General features: G+C 37.9%; 1 protein-coding gene across 6 annotated transcripts in view; it reads right to left on the reverse strand.

Moving 5' to 3' along the window:
* Positions 1-13124, reverse strand: part of LOC114137938 (signal-induced proliferation-associated 1-like protein 2) — a 115132-nt gene that overhangs the window by 39733 nt on the left and 62275 nt on the right. For all 6 annotated transcript variants that reach the window (XM_028006814.1, XM_028006813.1, XM_028006812.1 and 3 more), the window contains 2 exons: positions 11701-12277; positions 1272-1546 (listed from right to left, as the gene is read on the reverse strand). In XM_028006814.1, coding sequence (XP_027862615.1) covers positions 1272-1546; positions 11701-12277 — 852 coding nt within the window. The remainder of the gene's footprint in view (positions 1-1271; positions 1547-11700; positions 12278-13124) is intronic.

Consider the following 13124-nt stretch of genomic DNA (forward strand, 5'->3'; position numbering starts at 1 on the left):
GCTTTGGCTGATGCTTGTTTTGCCAGGTTTTCTCTTTCCCTGAACAGCGATTATGATTGTATCATCGTGTATCATTGCTGATTGTGGTAAGAGGATTAGACGGCGGTTCTGCCAGAGAAGCATTTTCGTCAGAGTCACAGACGAGACCACCATCTGGGGGAGCAAATATGTTACATCTTTGTTGCCAGGCGGGAACACAGAGTTGAAGACAGATAATAGAAAAGCCTTTGATGGAGTGCACACACACAGATGTTTAACCTTATTCTGGATATTTTGCAACATACATATGACCCGATCTAAGATTGCTCAGCCAGGATTCTTCCCCCGTATCATACAGTGTGAGACACAGTCAAATCATTCAGCTACACTCTTCGTAGTGATGGGGGAACCAGCATTTTCTGCTGCACAAATCTGTCAGCCTGAAACAGACGCAAAACAAAGATGTCAAAAATGTGAGTGTGAAAGAGTGGCGGACGGCGGGTTTCACAGCTCGGTCTGTCCCTCACAGACAAAGCACTTGGATGTGCTCTCAGAACAAGTGTTTTACACAGATTTACGTCTTCTCTCATCATAAATTGTGATCGATTGTTTGAAATAGGCTTCTCTTTGTGAATGAGCAATAAAACCTCCCTAAGGGCGCGTGGAAAATCCTCACTTCCTAATTGCTCAAAAGAACATTATGCCAGGTTTAAAGGGGGAAAAAAGCAATTTTCCAATGTGAGCCGTCAAACAATAGTGGTGAGATTTGAGCCATTAATCAAAAAGCTCATCTCATTATCATTAGTGAGAAAAGCTGACTGGCCATGTTTGTGACTCTACAGCTGTGTCGGACGTTTCTCCCCAGAGAAAACAGGATAAAACGCCAACAATGACGTTCTGTAAGCATTTCTCTATGCTAATTATCTTCTACATGAGAGCAAATGTCAAGTCGATTCCCCTCAGCAATATAAAAAACAAGAGCATGACTCTTCTGTTACAGGGTTTTTACAAGGTTTTAAATGTCAAAGTTGTATTCTTATTCAATTGTTAAAAATCACAGCAGATATTTTAACATAAAACCTGTTTACAGTAGAAACTTTAAAGAGTTTCTACTGTAAACTCTTTAGATGGAGTTTACCACCCGCTTTGGGCTGCATTCCCAAACAACCCGACTGGAGTATGCAAAGGTATGCATACCCATTGTTTTATTTGTCTATGCCATACCAAGACAGAAAATACTTAACATCAATGCTTTGTACAGCGATGTACAATTAAGAAAAGTAAAAACATACCTTCGAGGAGTACCGTCTTCATGCGGCTGGATTATAACCACTTTGACGGTGACGGATGTGCGCAGGAGGTCAATCATCTGCTCATGAGTGAGAGTGGCGACGGCCACCTTGCAAATCTCCACCAGCCGGCTGCCCTGCCTCAGCCCGGCCTTCCAGGCGAAGCCAAACGGCTCCACGTCGGCCACGATTCCCTCAAAGTTGACGTGAAAGCCAAGCTGGCCAAGACTATTCCTCCGCAACGTCATCTCTGTAGTCTCACAGCCTCTGGTGGTAATCTGGAATCAGAATCAAAGGCAATAGGTAATAATTGTAGAAATGTATAATTATTTACCAGGTCAAATAAATGTTCATCATTGTCGCTTGCACATACAAAAACCAGATAATGGAAGCAGACTAGCTAAAGCGAAATATCAACCCTGTGCCCCGGGTGCGAGGGCAGTCATCCAGCCGGTCGTCATGTTTTTGAGTTAAAAAATGTTTAAAGTTGACAAGAGATTTGAAAATACACAATAACACGGCAACAAACTTCTATCCAATCACATAACATTTTGCACAGAGCTTTACCTGATCCTGGTGTCAAGTTCGGCAGGCAGAACAAAATTATGCAAGATTTCGACACTTTTTCTTTTAAACAACTTAAACCAACTCCAAGTCTTCCAACAGATTCTCAATTGGACATAGGTCTGGACTTTGACTAGGCTATTCTCACACATGACAATGCTTCAGTCTGAAAAGCTGGTTAGAGAGGCCATGTTTCAGGTCTCTAATGGGTTTTATCTGACCAGAGCAACTGCTGGCACATTTTTAATGTGTTCCCTTTTTAAGTTTGCATCCCTAATTTGTCTTCTGTTTTCTTTGGTTTTGATGATTGTGTTTGTTTCTTCTCAGCTACATCCACACAGAGGTTAAGTTATACATTGACAGACTCTATTTGCATTGCTTTATAAAGACAATTGGCTGCAATGGATTTTAAACAAAGGTAGCAGAGTAAATTAAATACAGGGAACTTCCCCCTACCCCAGACTTTACAATTATGCACTTCTTCGTTCGTATAAACTCTCCACAAAATATGGTTACGCTTATGGTTGCAACATGACAAAATGTGTAATAGTTCAAGGGATACAAATACTTTTACAGGGTGGTTCATTTGACATACATACAAAAGAGAAAACAACACTGAGCACCTGAAGCTGAGTAAAACCGTTTTTGGCAGAACAAACAAGTATGCATGTTTGACAAATTAAAAACATCTTTAGATATAAAAGTAACAATTTCTGAGCTAAAGAGCCTGAAAAGGAACAAAAACACACCTGTTTCTGTCTGCAGAACCTACAATCGGTCTATGGAAGCTGCATGAATGAGAATCTAATTGGCCCCTAAGACACCGGCGTCTCCATAGAGTTGTGTTCGTGAGTCAGAGTTTGTGTCTAAAGCGGCCTCTGGAGCACAACAGTCATACACAAACATGATCTGCATCAGCTGCTGGCTCATTTTGTTCATTTCCAGCATGAAGAAAACAAATTAAACACGCCACCTTTTTTTTCCCCCCTGTTGGCTTTTAGACTGCCGTCAGAGACATGACACTTCACCCATGAATTTTTGATGGACATTTTGAGCCTGTCCAATGCATGTCTGGAAGAAATTAAAGCCTGGTCTTGTTTCCATCATGCACTTTCATGTAAATTCAGCCTGTCTTTTTCCCCAGAGGTGGCTTGGCATCACCCTTTCATAAAACGTAGTCCAGGTTCAGGCAAAGTTCACGTGACCTACTTTCTGCTGCGTGACTATCCGTGTTAAAACTGAAAACTGAAAAGCAATTTTCTATTGACTCATGATTGTGGCTATAACATTATTGTGAAGCTTCCTGACCGTTTCTTTGGGGTAAATAAAGAACCAACTCTACAACCAAGAGCTGTAATCATCCATTAGATTAGTTTTGGTTCAGTTGTGGGTGACTGCCTCCATTTACTTTAGAGTGGCTGCTGTAACACATTAACACAGACTATGGATTGTTAACCCTCTACAGACTCCATATGGTAGAAAACATGCTATGCTGTATAAAAGAAAACCCATGGCAAAAATGATGCAAGATCATACACTAACTGAGAACACAATCAGACTCAATCCTAAATTTTTAGAAACATTAGGTCAGAATCTTCTTTTACAGCATGTACACAGCTAAATTCAGCAGACAACATTACACAATAAGTATTTTTCTTAAAACCTTTAAAGTATTAAACTCAATTTGTTCTCCGAAAAGCTGAACTATAATTTTGAATTAATTATCTCAAAGAATAGATGCGTAATTAAAGATTAACCCAACAACTGGCCGCAGATTGGAGCTGGCCAATTTATCTTTGAATGGATTTGATCAGTGTTTGGCAACTCAAATAACAAAGAACTCAACTACTAACTCATTATTTAACAGCTTAACTAGTAACACATTCGTCCTGATGAATTAATGTGTATTCTTGTAGTTCCTTCATTTACTGTCACATTTAAAGTGACTATAGAAAAACCTGTACCAATTTCGTCTCTTAACATGTTAGAAACCTTAGAAAAAAACTGCAAGTTGATCAAAATTGTGAATTGGCAAATCAGACCTAAAAAGAAAAACTGGAACTCAGTATTGACCAGGTCAAGCCTGATCACTGCAGCTCTGCTTACAATTTTGGAAATATTAAATATGTCTTCTGAAAATAATAACCTTTAAACAGGTATTAAACTCAGCAAGCCCAGGTTTCTGTATCAAGAATGATTGTTATATTGGTCTGATGTAACAAATGTCATGTTTTCATTAGTTGTAAGTGGAAAATCATCATAGCAGAAAAATAAGCTTAAAAACACAATTCTCTGTGCAATTAACCCATATATTTGTCAATTAGAGAATTAAATAATGAAATATCTGTACTTTATTACAATATTCTAATATATTGAATGTGACAGTAGATAAAAACATCAACATTCAGCACAGAGCTCTAACTGCTGCAATTCTGACAGATGTCTTTCCATATCAAACCAAATGTCGTCCGTTAATTACAGACGACATGAAACTCTAAATACTGTCAAAAAATGGCAAACATTAACAGTCTTAATTCGAGTGATGCTGGATCTAATCCACACCAAGAGAAAAGACAAACACAGCTCTGACAGTGATGACACCATCTGTAAAAGTGAAGCAGAAGTGTATTTCATAGACACGACAAAACCTGGTCATTAATGGTGGTCTTCAAAAAAACTGAAACGCATCTATAAAGATGGGTCACGCGTTTCCCCGGGGAAAATGTGAGCATTCATTTTAATCAGTAAGTGCGTGTTAGAGCAGCAGCTTGTCGGGGCAGGTTTTAAGACGTCAGGGTTTGAACTGGCTGCTAAACCTACAAATGGTGCTGATTAATTCTGATTTGGTTCACAAATTGACAAAAGCCTCATCAAAAAAATGTGAGGATTTTTTTTTGAGTTTTGAACATGTTGCTTTTGTCTGTTATGCTGCAGCCTCCACGGTCATTAAACCTTCTGGTAAAGATGTGCAAAAAGACTTAAAATACATGTAATTTGAGCAGATTTATGCAGTGGAGAAATACATTATTTTAAAAAAAAGGTAGTTTATTTGACAGTAAAACAACTCCTTTTTAGAAAAGCATTTAGTCTTATCCTATGATATTTCACAGGGAAAAGGATTTTAGACAATTCTTTTTTTAACAGACCGTTCAGACTCAGTTTTTGCTACGTGTTTTCTGCAGAATTTACATCTGTGTACGGATATGACCATCAAAGAAAGTTGATCATCACTCTGGTGAACTATTTTTGTAATGATTCAGCCATTTGTTTTTAAATGTCATGTATTATACTCTGGATTTACTTATTATGATTTGTATTACTGTTGTTTGTAGCCCCTCAAAAATTAGACTGGGAATATCCTTGAAATAAAAAAAGAATTATTATTATTATGTTTTGCATCATTATCCTATTAAAACTCACAATGGTTACCCATTTTCACTTCACTGGCCTCTAGATTTTTATTTAAGATGTTCTTTTTTTCTTCTACTCAGAATTAAGTGTGACAAATCTGATCAGATCTGGGGTTGTATCTTGATATGGCTGCTGCAATAAAATCTGCACCACATGGATTTAGACAGCTGGCTCTCTTCAGCACAGGATCATGGTGTCACATCCATCTTAGCAGTGATTGACACCGGCTGGATGTGCTTTAAACGTAACTGTGAAACTGTGCAGCAGCACATTTTATATGTATACGATTGTCAAAAGATTCTGCAGCTCCTGTGTTTCTTTAGAGATCTCTCCTCTTGGATAAGTGTTTTTTTTCCATCAAACAAAAGTTATTTTCTAAATATAAATCATGTGAGTAAAAATAATCTTAATATTTCTAAGATGCCATGCACTCTAACAAGCTTCTTAGAACCCTTGGAAGAGAAACAGGCCACAGAGTCATAAATCCTCCACCATACGCAACAGCAGACATGAAGTGCTTTTCCACTTCTTCATCTCATCTCATCAAAGCGCTCTGTTCCAGTTAAAGTCCCTGTAGACTTCAGCAAATTCCACATTTTTACCTTTGTAAATGCAACAGTTTATTTAGTCTGTTGATTACAAGGGAGTACATTTAAAAGTTGGGTTACTGCCAAACTGACTTGTGTCTCATTATATTTATAGTGCAAAGAAACAAGAAGTGTGTTTGATTCAGCTACCATAGGACTAATAATAAGGATAATATTTCATTATTTCACTTACACTTATTTTACAAACATTTTTGTTGGGATACCAATAAGTTGGCACAGGTTATTCCATTTAAACAAAATATTTGGATTATTTTCACATTCAATAAATATAAATATGTCACTGCAATACAATAAATGTATTTTTGTACATACTTTTACCAGTGACTAAACCTAAAAAGGTTTAAAATGATCCATAGTTGAAAATAATACTAATATTTATTCATAATTAAGCCTGTCACAATAACAAATTTAGCTGGACAATAAATGTTCACAGTGATTATTGCAATAAAGACTATTTTCAAGTAATATATTGATAATTGGATAATAATGCGAGCTTGTCCTCTGAAAGATCAAAAAACTTATTTTGCAAAAACACATTGCACTGGAACTGAAAATTATTTTAAATATCCAAAATAAACATGACAACTAAAAATAACAAATAAAAACGGAACACAACCGAAACCAAAAATAAAAAATATAAACAAAATCACCCTTCAAATACTATTAATCAGCAGAATGGAAATTATTGAGCTCATTTTAACTGATCATGCGATTAATTGATCCTTTGCTTATTGCAAGAGGCTTAATAAGTTATTTCTAGTTAAATGTATATAGGTTAATCATACAAAGTATAAAACAAATGGAGTGTAGCGGTGGAAGGCATCCGGGTGCGAATCCCAACTTTTGCTACATGTCTTCCCTCCTTCTCTTTCTGCCCATATCCTGTCTGTCAACAACACCAAAAAAGGAAGAAAAACAACTTCTGCTATTTCTTATGCTGCTATAATTAGCTTTCTATGGATGCATATAGCACAAAAAAAGATAAAACAAACTAACTGAGCAACCCACGATGCAAAGGAAACAAAACAGAAGTAGAAATACATGCCTCCATGCCAAGAGGACTTGTCTAATAAAGGCCAAACATGCGGCCACCCAGCTCCGGAGCTCCCTGGGGAGAAGGACTTCTCCACAAAGCTTTTAGTTGTGCTCTCACTCTGAGCTCCTCTGTAGGTTACAGTGGGTAATCTGTTCGCCCTGGTTCGCATTACATCACAAGTCCGGCAGCCTGTAAATCCACAGAGTGAAACACGACTCGAGTCAACCGCTGGGACATTTACAGACACCTCTGGGACGACGTCCGCACGGTCAGCGCGGCTAGGCCTACTGCTCCAAATACTAATCCAGGGCTTCTCCTGCAAAACTTTTTATTTTTTTCACAGATACAGCAGGAAAGAGGAGAAGGAAGATTAACATAGTGGATGAGAAAGTGATCTCCTTTGGCTAATCATAAATGCTAATATATCCTGCTCTGTCCTTTCTTATGAGATGAGCTGACACTGAAAGGCATCTGTGTCCTTTCAAGATTAATTATGGAAAATACTTCTTCAGGTTCTGAAGGGATTTTCTCTTCTTTCTGACATGGTTAAGACATGCACAATCTTTTTCAACCAGATCTCATCTTTAAGCTCTGTTGAGCATTTCAGTTTATCACAGTATTTGTTCATAAAACACGTTTTTACCTGCAGAGACCTCATGTAAAGTGCTGTGAAAAAAATATTTGCCACATACCGGATTTGTTTTTGCTATGGCTGCTTTGTCACACATTTTAGCTCACCAAAAAGTTTTAATACAAGACAAACTTTTTCAGGCTGAGGACTACTTGCCCCATTTAATAAACACTCGCGGACCATCTAATTTGAAATTTCCTCCGCAACAACACAACATCTGCGTCATGCTATGTATCGTAATACTGTTCAAAAACAAAAGTTTATCTTTAGCTCACCCTGAGAAACTTTCCACTGGCAGTTTTTCTTTTTAGTAAGTCATTTATCTATTATTATTTTTAAACACAATCCTTTTTTAAGCTAGCTGTTGCGTCGCACTTTGAGCTAACACAACGGCAAATAAACGGTTGTTTACATGCAGTACCTCGCGGACCACTAGTGGTCTAGGGACCATAGTTTGAGAAAGACTGGTTTAAATGGTACCGGTCAAACAACATGAAGCAGGCTACAACATATCATGAACTGATTTAAATACATTCAATAACAAATTGGACATAAAGTTATTGACTAAAGGGGTCAGAAGATGCTTCAAATGCTTTGGTACTGCAGAATGAGCCATTTTCTACATCTGGTGGCAATCTCACCCAGCTTTACAGAAGAAGAGCATCATACCGACAATCAAACTTGGTGGTGTTGTGATGTTTTGGGGCTTCTTCTTTTCTGCTCTCCAACAGGAAAATCCTGAAGGAGAAGATTCAGCCAACAGTTCGTAACCTTGAGATTGTTTGGGTTTCACAACCAGACAAGTGATCAAAAGCACTAGCAATTCAACATCTGAATAACTCAAAAGAAAAAAATAAACTAAAAGAAGGTAAGTTTAATTTAGTTGTTGTAACAGTCCTTCCCAACCGTGATCCTCGAGGCACTTGCATGTTTTAAATATTTCCCAGCTTAAACACACCTTGCAGTTCAGCAAAGGTCTGTCAATAAGCCATTATTAAAATTGCTATTATTAAAATAAGGTGGACCAGTGTAGGGAAATATTGCTCTATAACCATTTACATCTGGTTGAATTAAAACAATTCTTCCAAGGGGTGAACCAGAAATCCTCTGCAGTGATGTAAAACAATTCATTGCCAGTTATCACAAACACCTGATAGCAGCTTTGAGGCAAAGCCAGCTGTTGAGATTATCAAGCAAATACCCAGGCTGGTTCAGATGGCTTCTTACAGCTTTATACTGAGGTTTTCTCTGATATTGTAATTTACTTGACGACCTAAAACTGATGAACATTTCTCTAAATGCTGTAAAACCAAACCAAATTTAGAATTTTGACCAACGAGTTACTAACAACAAACGCTAGTCTAATCAGATATTCAGTAAACACTTCTTAAATGGTCAAAATAATAATAATAATAGTAATAAAAACAGAAAATCCAGCAAAACAAGGAGCATTGGCAAATGTTTGCGCAGCATCTTGTGCTTGCAGACTAGAAGTAACAGATGTCTGTACCAAAATCTCACAATGTCACACAGAGGAGGCCGGGGCTTTGCTTAAAAGAAGGGGAGAAGAGGACTTGGTGGGAAGTTCTTAAAGGGAGTGAAGCAGTATGAGGCCAAACGGCCTCTATTTTTAGTCTGTTAGAGCCAAAATTGTGTCTGTTTCCACTCCTCCCCCTGTAAAAACTGGGTTGGTGTCCTCTTTAAGCCGCCTCCTTCTGTACCTGCACCCACACGTCCTCCAATTCAGCAGTGGCAGAAAACAGTTTCATTGCTAATCTTTCATTCAATTAAATGAGCTGTCAGTGACAGCGGCAGCTTCTCTTTTTTTTGCTTGTAGATGAAAATGCAATGATATCTCCTAATGGTTTACCTCTTATTAACTTGCGATGTGAACTATACGCCTTTGTGGATTCAAAGCAATGAGCTAAAAAAAAAAGAACAAAAAAGGCAGGAAATCTACAATCCTTTCTGGAGTACAGAGCCCCATAGGTGACATGGGAAAATTTTTTTCTTTTGCATTCCCTCGCAATAAGCTGGTCTATTTTGTGTACAGTCACAAATGTCAATTTAAACTTTCAAATATATACACATTTAAAGAACCTCAGTGAAAAGGTGTTTATATTCTTAACTCTTTGGTGCAAAAAACTGAGATGGACATCAAAACAGCCATTTATGAATCATTCAGACTACCAACACAAACAATATACAATCAAAACTGCCAGATGACTTTATTACCCCATGAAAATAACTCAGAAATAGTCCAAATAGTTTGGATGTATTTTTTCTTTCTTTCCTTCTTACGGAAAGTTTCTGTTTTTATCTTGGAAGTATGGATTTCTATCCAAAAAAATATTTATATAACTTCAGATATTTCACAAATAAGATATCAATACATGGAAAAACCTTACGAAAACCTTATATTATAGCAGAAAGTACGATAGCCACCGTAAGAAAGACTTTCAGTATTCAGTTATACCACATGAATTGATCAGTACATTATTGCAAGAGAACCTAAAGAAAAAACATCCTACATGTCCCATAGGGGCCTCCGTACTGGAGTCCCTGTTTAAAAGCCACAAACACAAGCAGCAACTTTCTCTCAGAACGCTGACTGGAACCAAACCCTAAACAGGGGAAGCGCAGTGTAAGGTTGCAACACATATGGGACTTGACAGGAGAGATGTCAGGTTAAACATGCAATAATACTGCTGAGCTGATGAAGAAAACTGTTTTGTTCAACACTTAATCAAGCAGCGCTTGCAGTCATCATCCCGTAACGGACCAACACCCTCCACAGATTTTACAGGCTGCTTGGAAATAAGAGAGTCTGAAACCTCACTCTGGGTGCCACCCAGCTGATGTCTGGCTGCTGGCCATCTGGCCAACCGCTGCAAGAATACCAAGAAGGAGAAGAGATTTCAATTTCTGAAAGCTAGCATGGATAAAAAATTCAAAGGCACTACAAATTAGTTGACCAGTTGCTCAGAATCTCAATTAGTAAACAAGTTCTCGCTGAGGTAAAGAGCCGCAACGTCAGCTATTTCTGGTATCAATGAGATGGCAAGGAAAGTATGCTTTCTCTGGAAGCTAGTCTGTTGCTTAGGTAGGATGCTAAAACAGAGAGCTAAGCTACAGCAAGTGCTTGTCATTCTTTTGTAGTTATTGAAATTTCATTGTTTCATATCTGAATTTTTCCAGATATGAAAATGAAAACACCTACAATAAGTCAAAAATGATACCTTCTCTGGGGGCTTTTATTCAAAAAGACAACAGAGCTAACAACAGAAGATAACAGGAAGGCTAAATGTATCTTCCTTTTGAGCTTTCTGTCTCTTTCATGATACATGCTGACATGTTTTGCTTTAATCCCATAATGTTTCAGATCATCAAACAAATGTAAATATAAAATAAAAACAACCTGATTAAATACAAAAGATAGTTTTGAAATTGATGATGTCATTAATTAAGGCAGAAAAGGATAGCCAAACCAAAATGTATACCTGTTAAATCACAAATTAGCTGTAAATGATGCAATATTTTACTTATTTTCATGAGTCACAGCCAGAACTGATTATAGCCTAACTTGTAGATTCAATAAATCACTTGTGCAAAACCTCTCTGACAACACAAAGTAGGCTAAAACACATCTAAAGAAGAAACAGATTATGATCTAAAATGTAACACAAATATTCCTTTGTTATTACAGTTATTTCTTTATCTTTTAGGAAAATCCTTAAGAAAAATCTAAAGGCAAATTGAATACTAAGCCCTAAATGCTAGAATTTGTTCCTATTATTTCCTTTTTAAGCGTTACTGAAACGTGGGCTGCACGTTTCCTCAATTAGTGCACAGTTTGGCACCCCCCTGCAAAGAATTGAATTGTTTTTACTTTAATTTGTTCATTATGTTGAAAGAAAAATGATGAAACCCACAATTATCCACAGTCAGAGAAAATGCTAAGTAATTTACGCCTTTTATAAGAGGGTTGTGCAGTTCTAAAGCTGAATATTAAGACTTGTGTTCACTGAAATGTTTGTATGGTGCGATTTCAGACTTACACAGAAGGCAGTGGATTAAAGTATGATGAAGAAGGTATTTTGCCACAAGATGATTCTAATCCAGCAGTGTTTACGACCTCTAAGATCACTCAGATTATTAGAGATGAGTTTTTAAGGGTATTACCTCGAGTCGCTGCACCATCTCTCTGATGTCCTCGCCGCAGTTGTCGTGGGCAGACAGCATGATGCACTCCCCGCGCTCATAGAAGATTTTAATACTCATAATCCCTGAAGTCCATCCAATGACATCGCGACATGAGCAGTTAAACACTACGTTTTTCGACTCCTCTTCAATGAGCACAATGAACTCGTTGGATATGCCGAGCAAGCAGTCAATGTCCATCGACTGCCCAAAGTCCCGGGCGCAGACGCTCCAGGTGATGGCTCCCACACTGAACAGATGCGCCTCCTTTCTGGCTTTGACTTTCTCCTTCTTCTTTGCTCCAAGCGTAATGAAGCTGAATTTGACGGCTGAGTCTATAGTAGCTGTGCTGACAAAGTTCTCGGCTAAGTCCTTCAAGTACTCCTGCCGCGTACGAGTCGCCATGGCTCTGAACTTCTCCGACTTGTGAGCAGCGTTCTCGCCATTGATGACCTTTGCGAGTAGGAAGTCCCTGAAAACGGCTGACTTTGGGAAAGTTACGGACTTGGGAATGGGGGGTCCAAACGGAGGCACGTCTTTGGATCTGGATACGGCGACGCTATAAAAAAAAGTCAGGGATAAACGATATAGGTAACAGTTAAAGATGACCTATTATGCATCCTTGAACAGATTGGAATAGTTCTAAGGACTAAACAAAACATGTTCATTACATATTTTGTACAAAATCCTTGTTAAATAATGACATTTTAGTCTGGTCAGTTGAGTCTTTTTTGAGCTCTTGTCACTTTAAATCCAAATAAGCTGAGCAAACGTGCTGGAACTCAGCTTGGTTTGCTAGGTGACGGGTGGAACTCTGCTGGGGTTGCTAGGTAACGGGCTGGGCTTTGCTGGGGTTGCTAGGTGAGGGGCAGTGCCTGCTGATTTGTGACTTTATATTCTAAAACAACTAATTTTCCAGATACTAAAAAATATGAACTTATTGCCAAATTTTTTTTTTTTTTTAAGTGCTTTGGCTGTTTTTAGAAGCAGTAGAGACCCAAATAGAAGTACAAAAACATGCAAAAGGTGAATTTTGCATAATAGGTTCCCTTTAAAAAGTAACACCCCTGAATGAGCAATAATTTTGTTTTGAAATGACAAGTTCAAGATTTTTCTTTTCCGATGAGCGAGAGATGATAAATTTGCTCTGTTCTATGTTATTAGTGAAAGTCTTCTTTGCCTACAAACACATTCGAAGCAGAGCTCCAAGTCGTAATTTAAAGGTGTCTCTGAAGATAATAACTATATCATCACCAAACACATCAAAAGAGCCTTGTGATTTGTGGATATTACTACAAAGCCATGGCAGAAACCACAGAAGGAGCACACTAAGCTATTATTATTACACTTTCAAATTTAATGTCTTCATGCAATTTAGCAAGAATTCCTTTTTGCAAAGCCCTTTT

This window comes from Xiphophorus couchianus, chromosome 22, assembly GCF_001444195.1.
Source record: "Xiphophorus couchianus chromosome 22, X_couchianus-1.0, whole genome shotgun sequence".
NCBI lineage: Eukaryota > Metazoa > Chordata > Actinopteri > Cyprinodontiformes > Poeciliidae > Xiphophorus > Xiphophorus couchianus.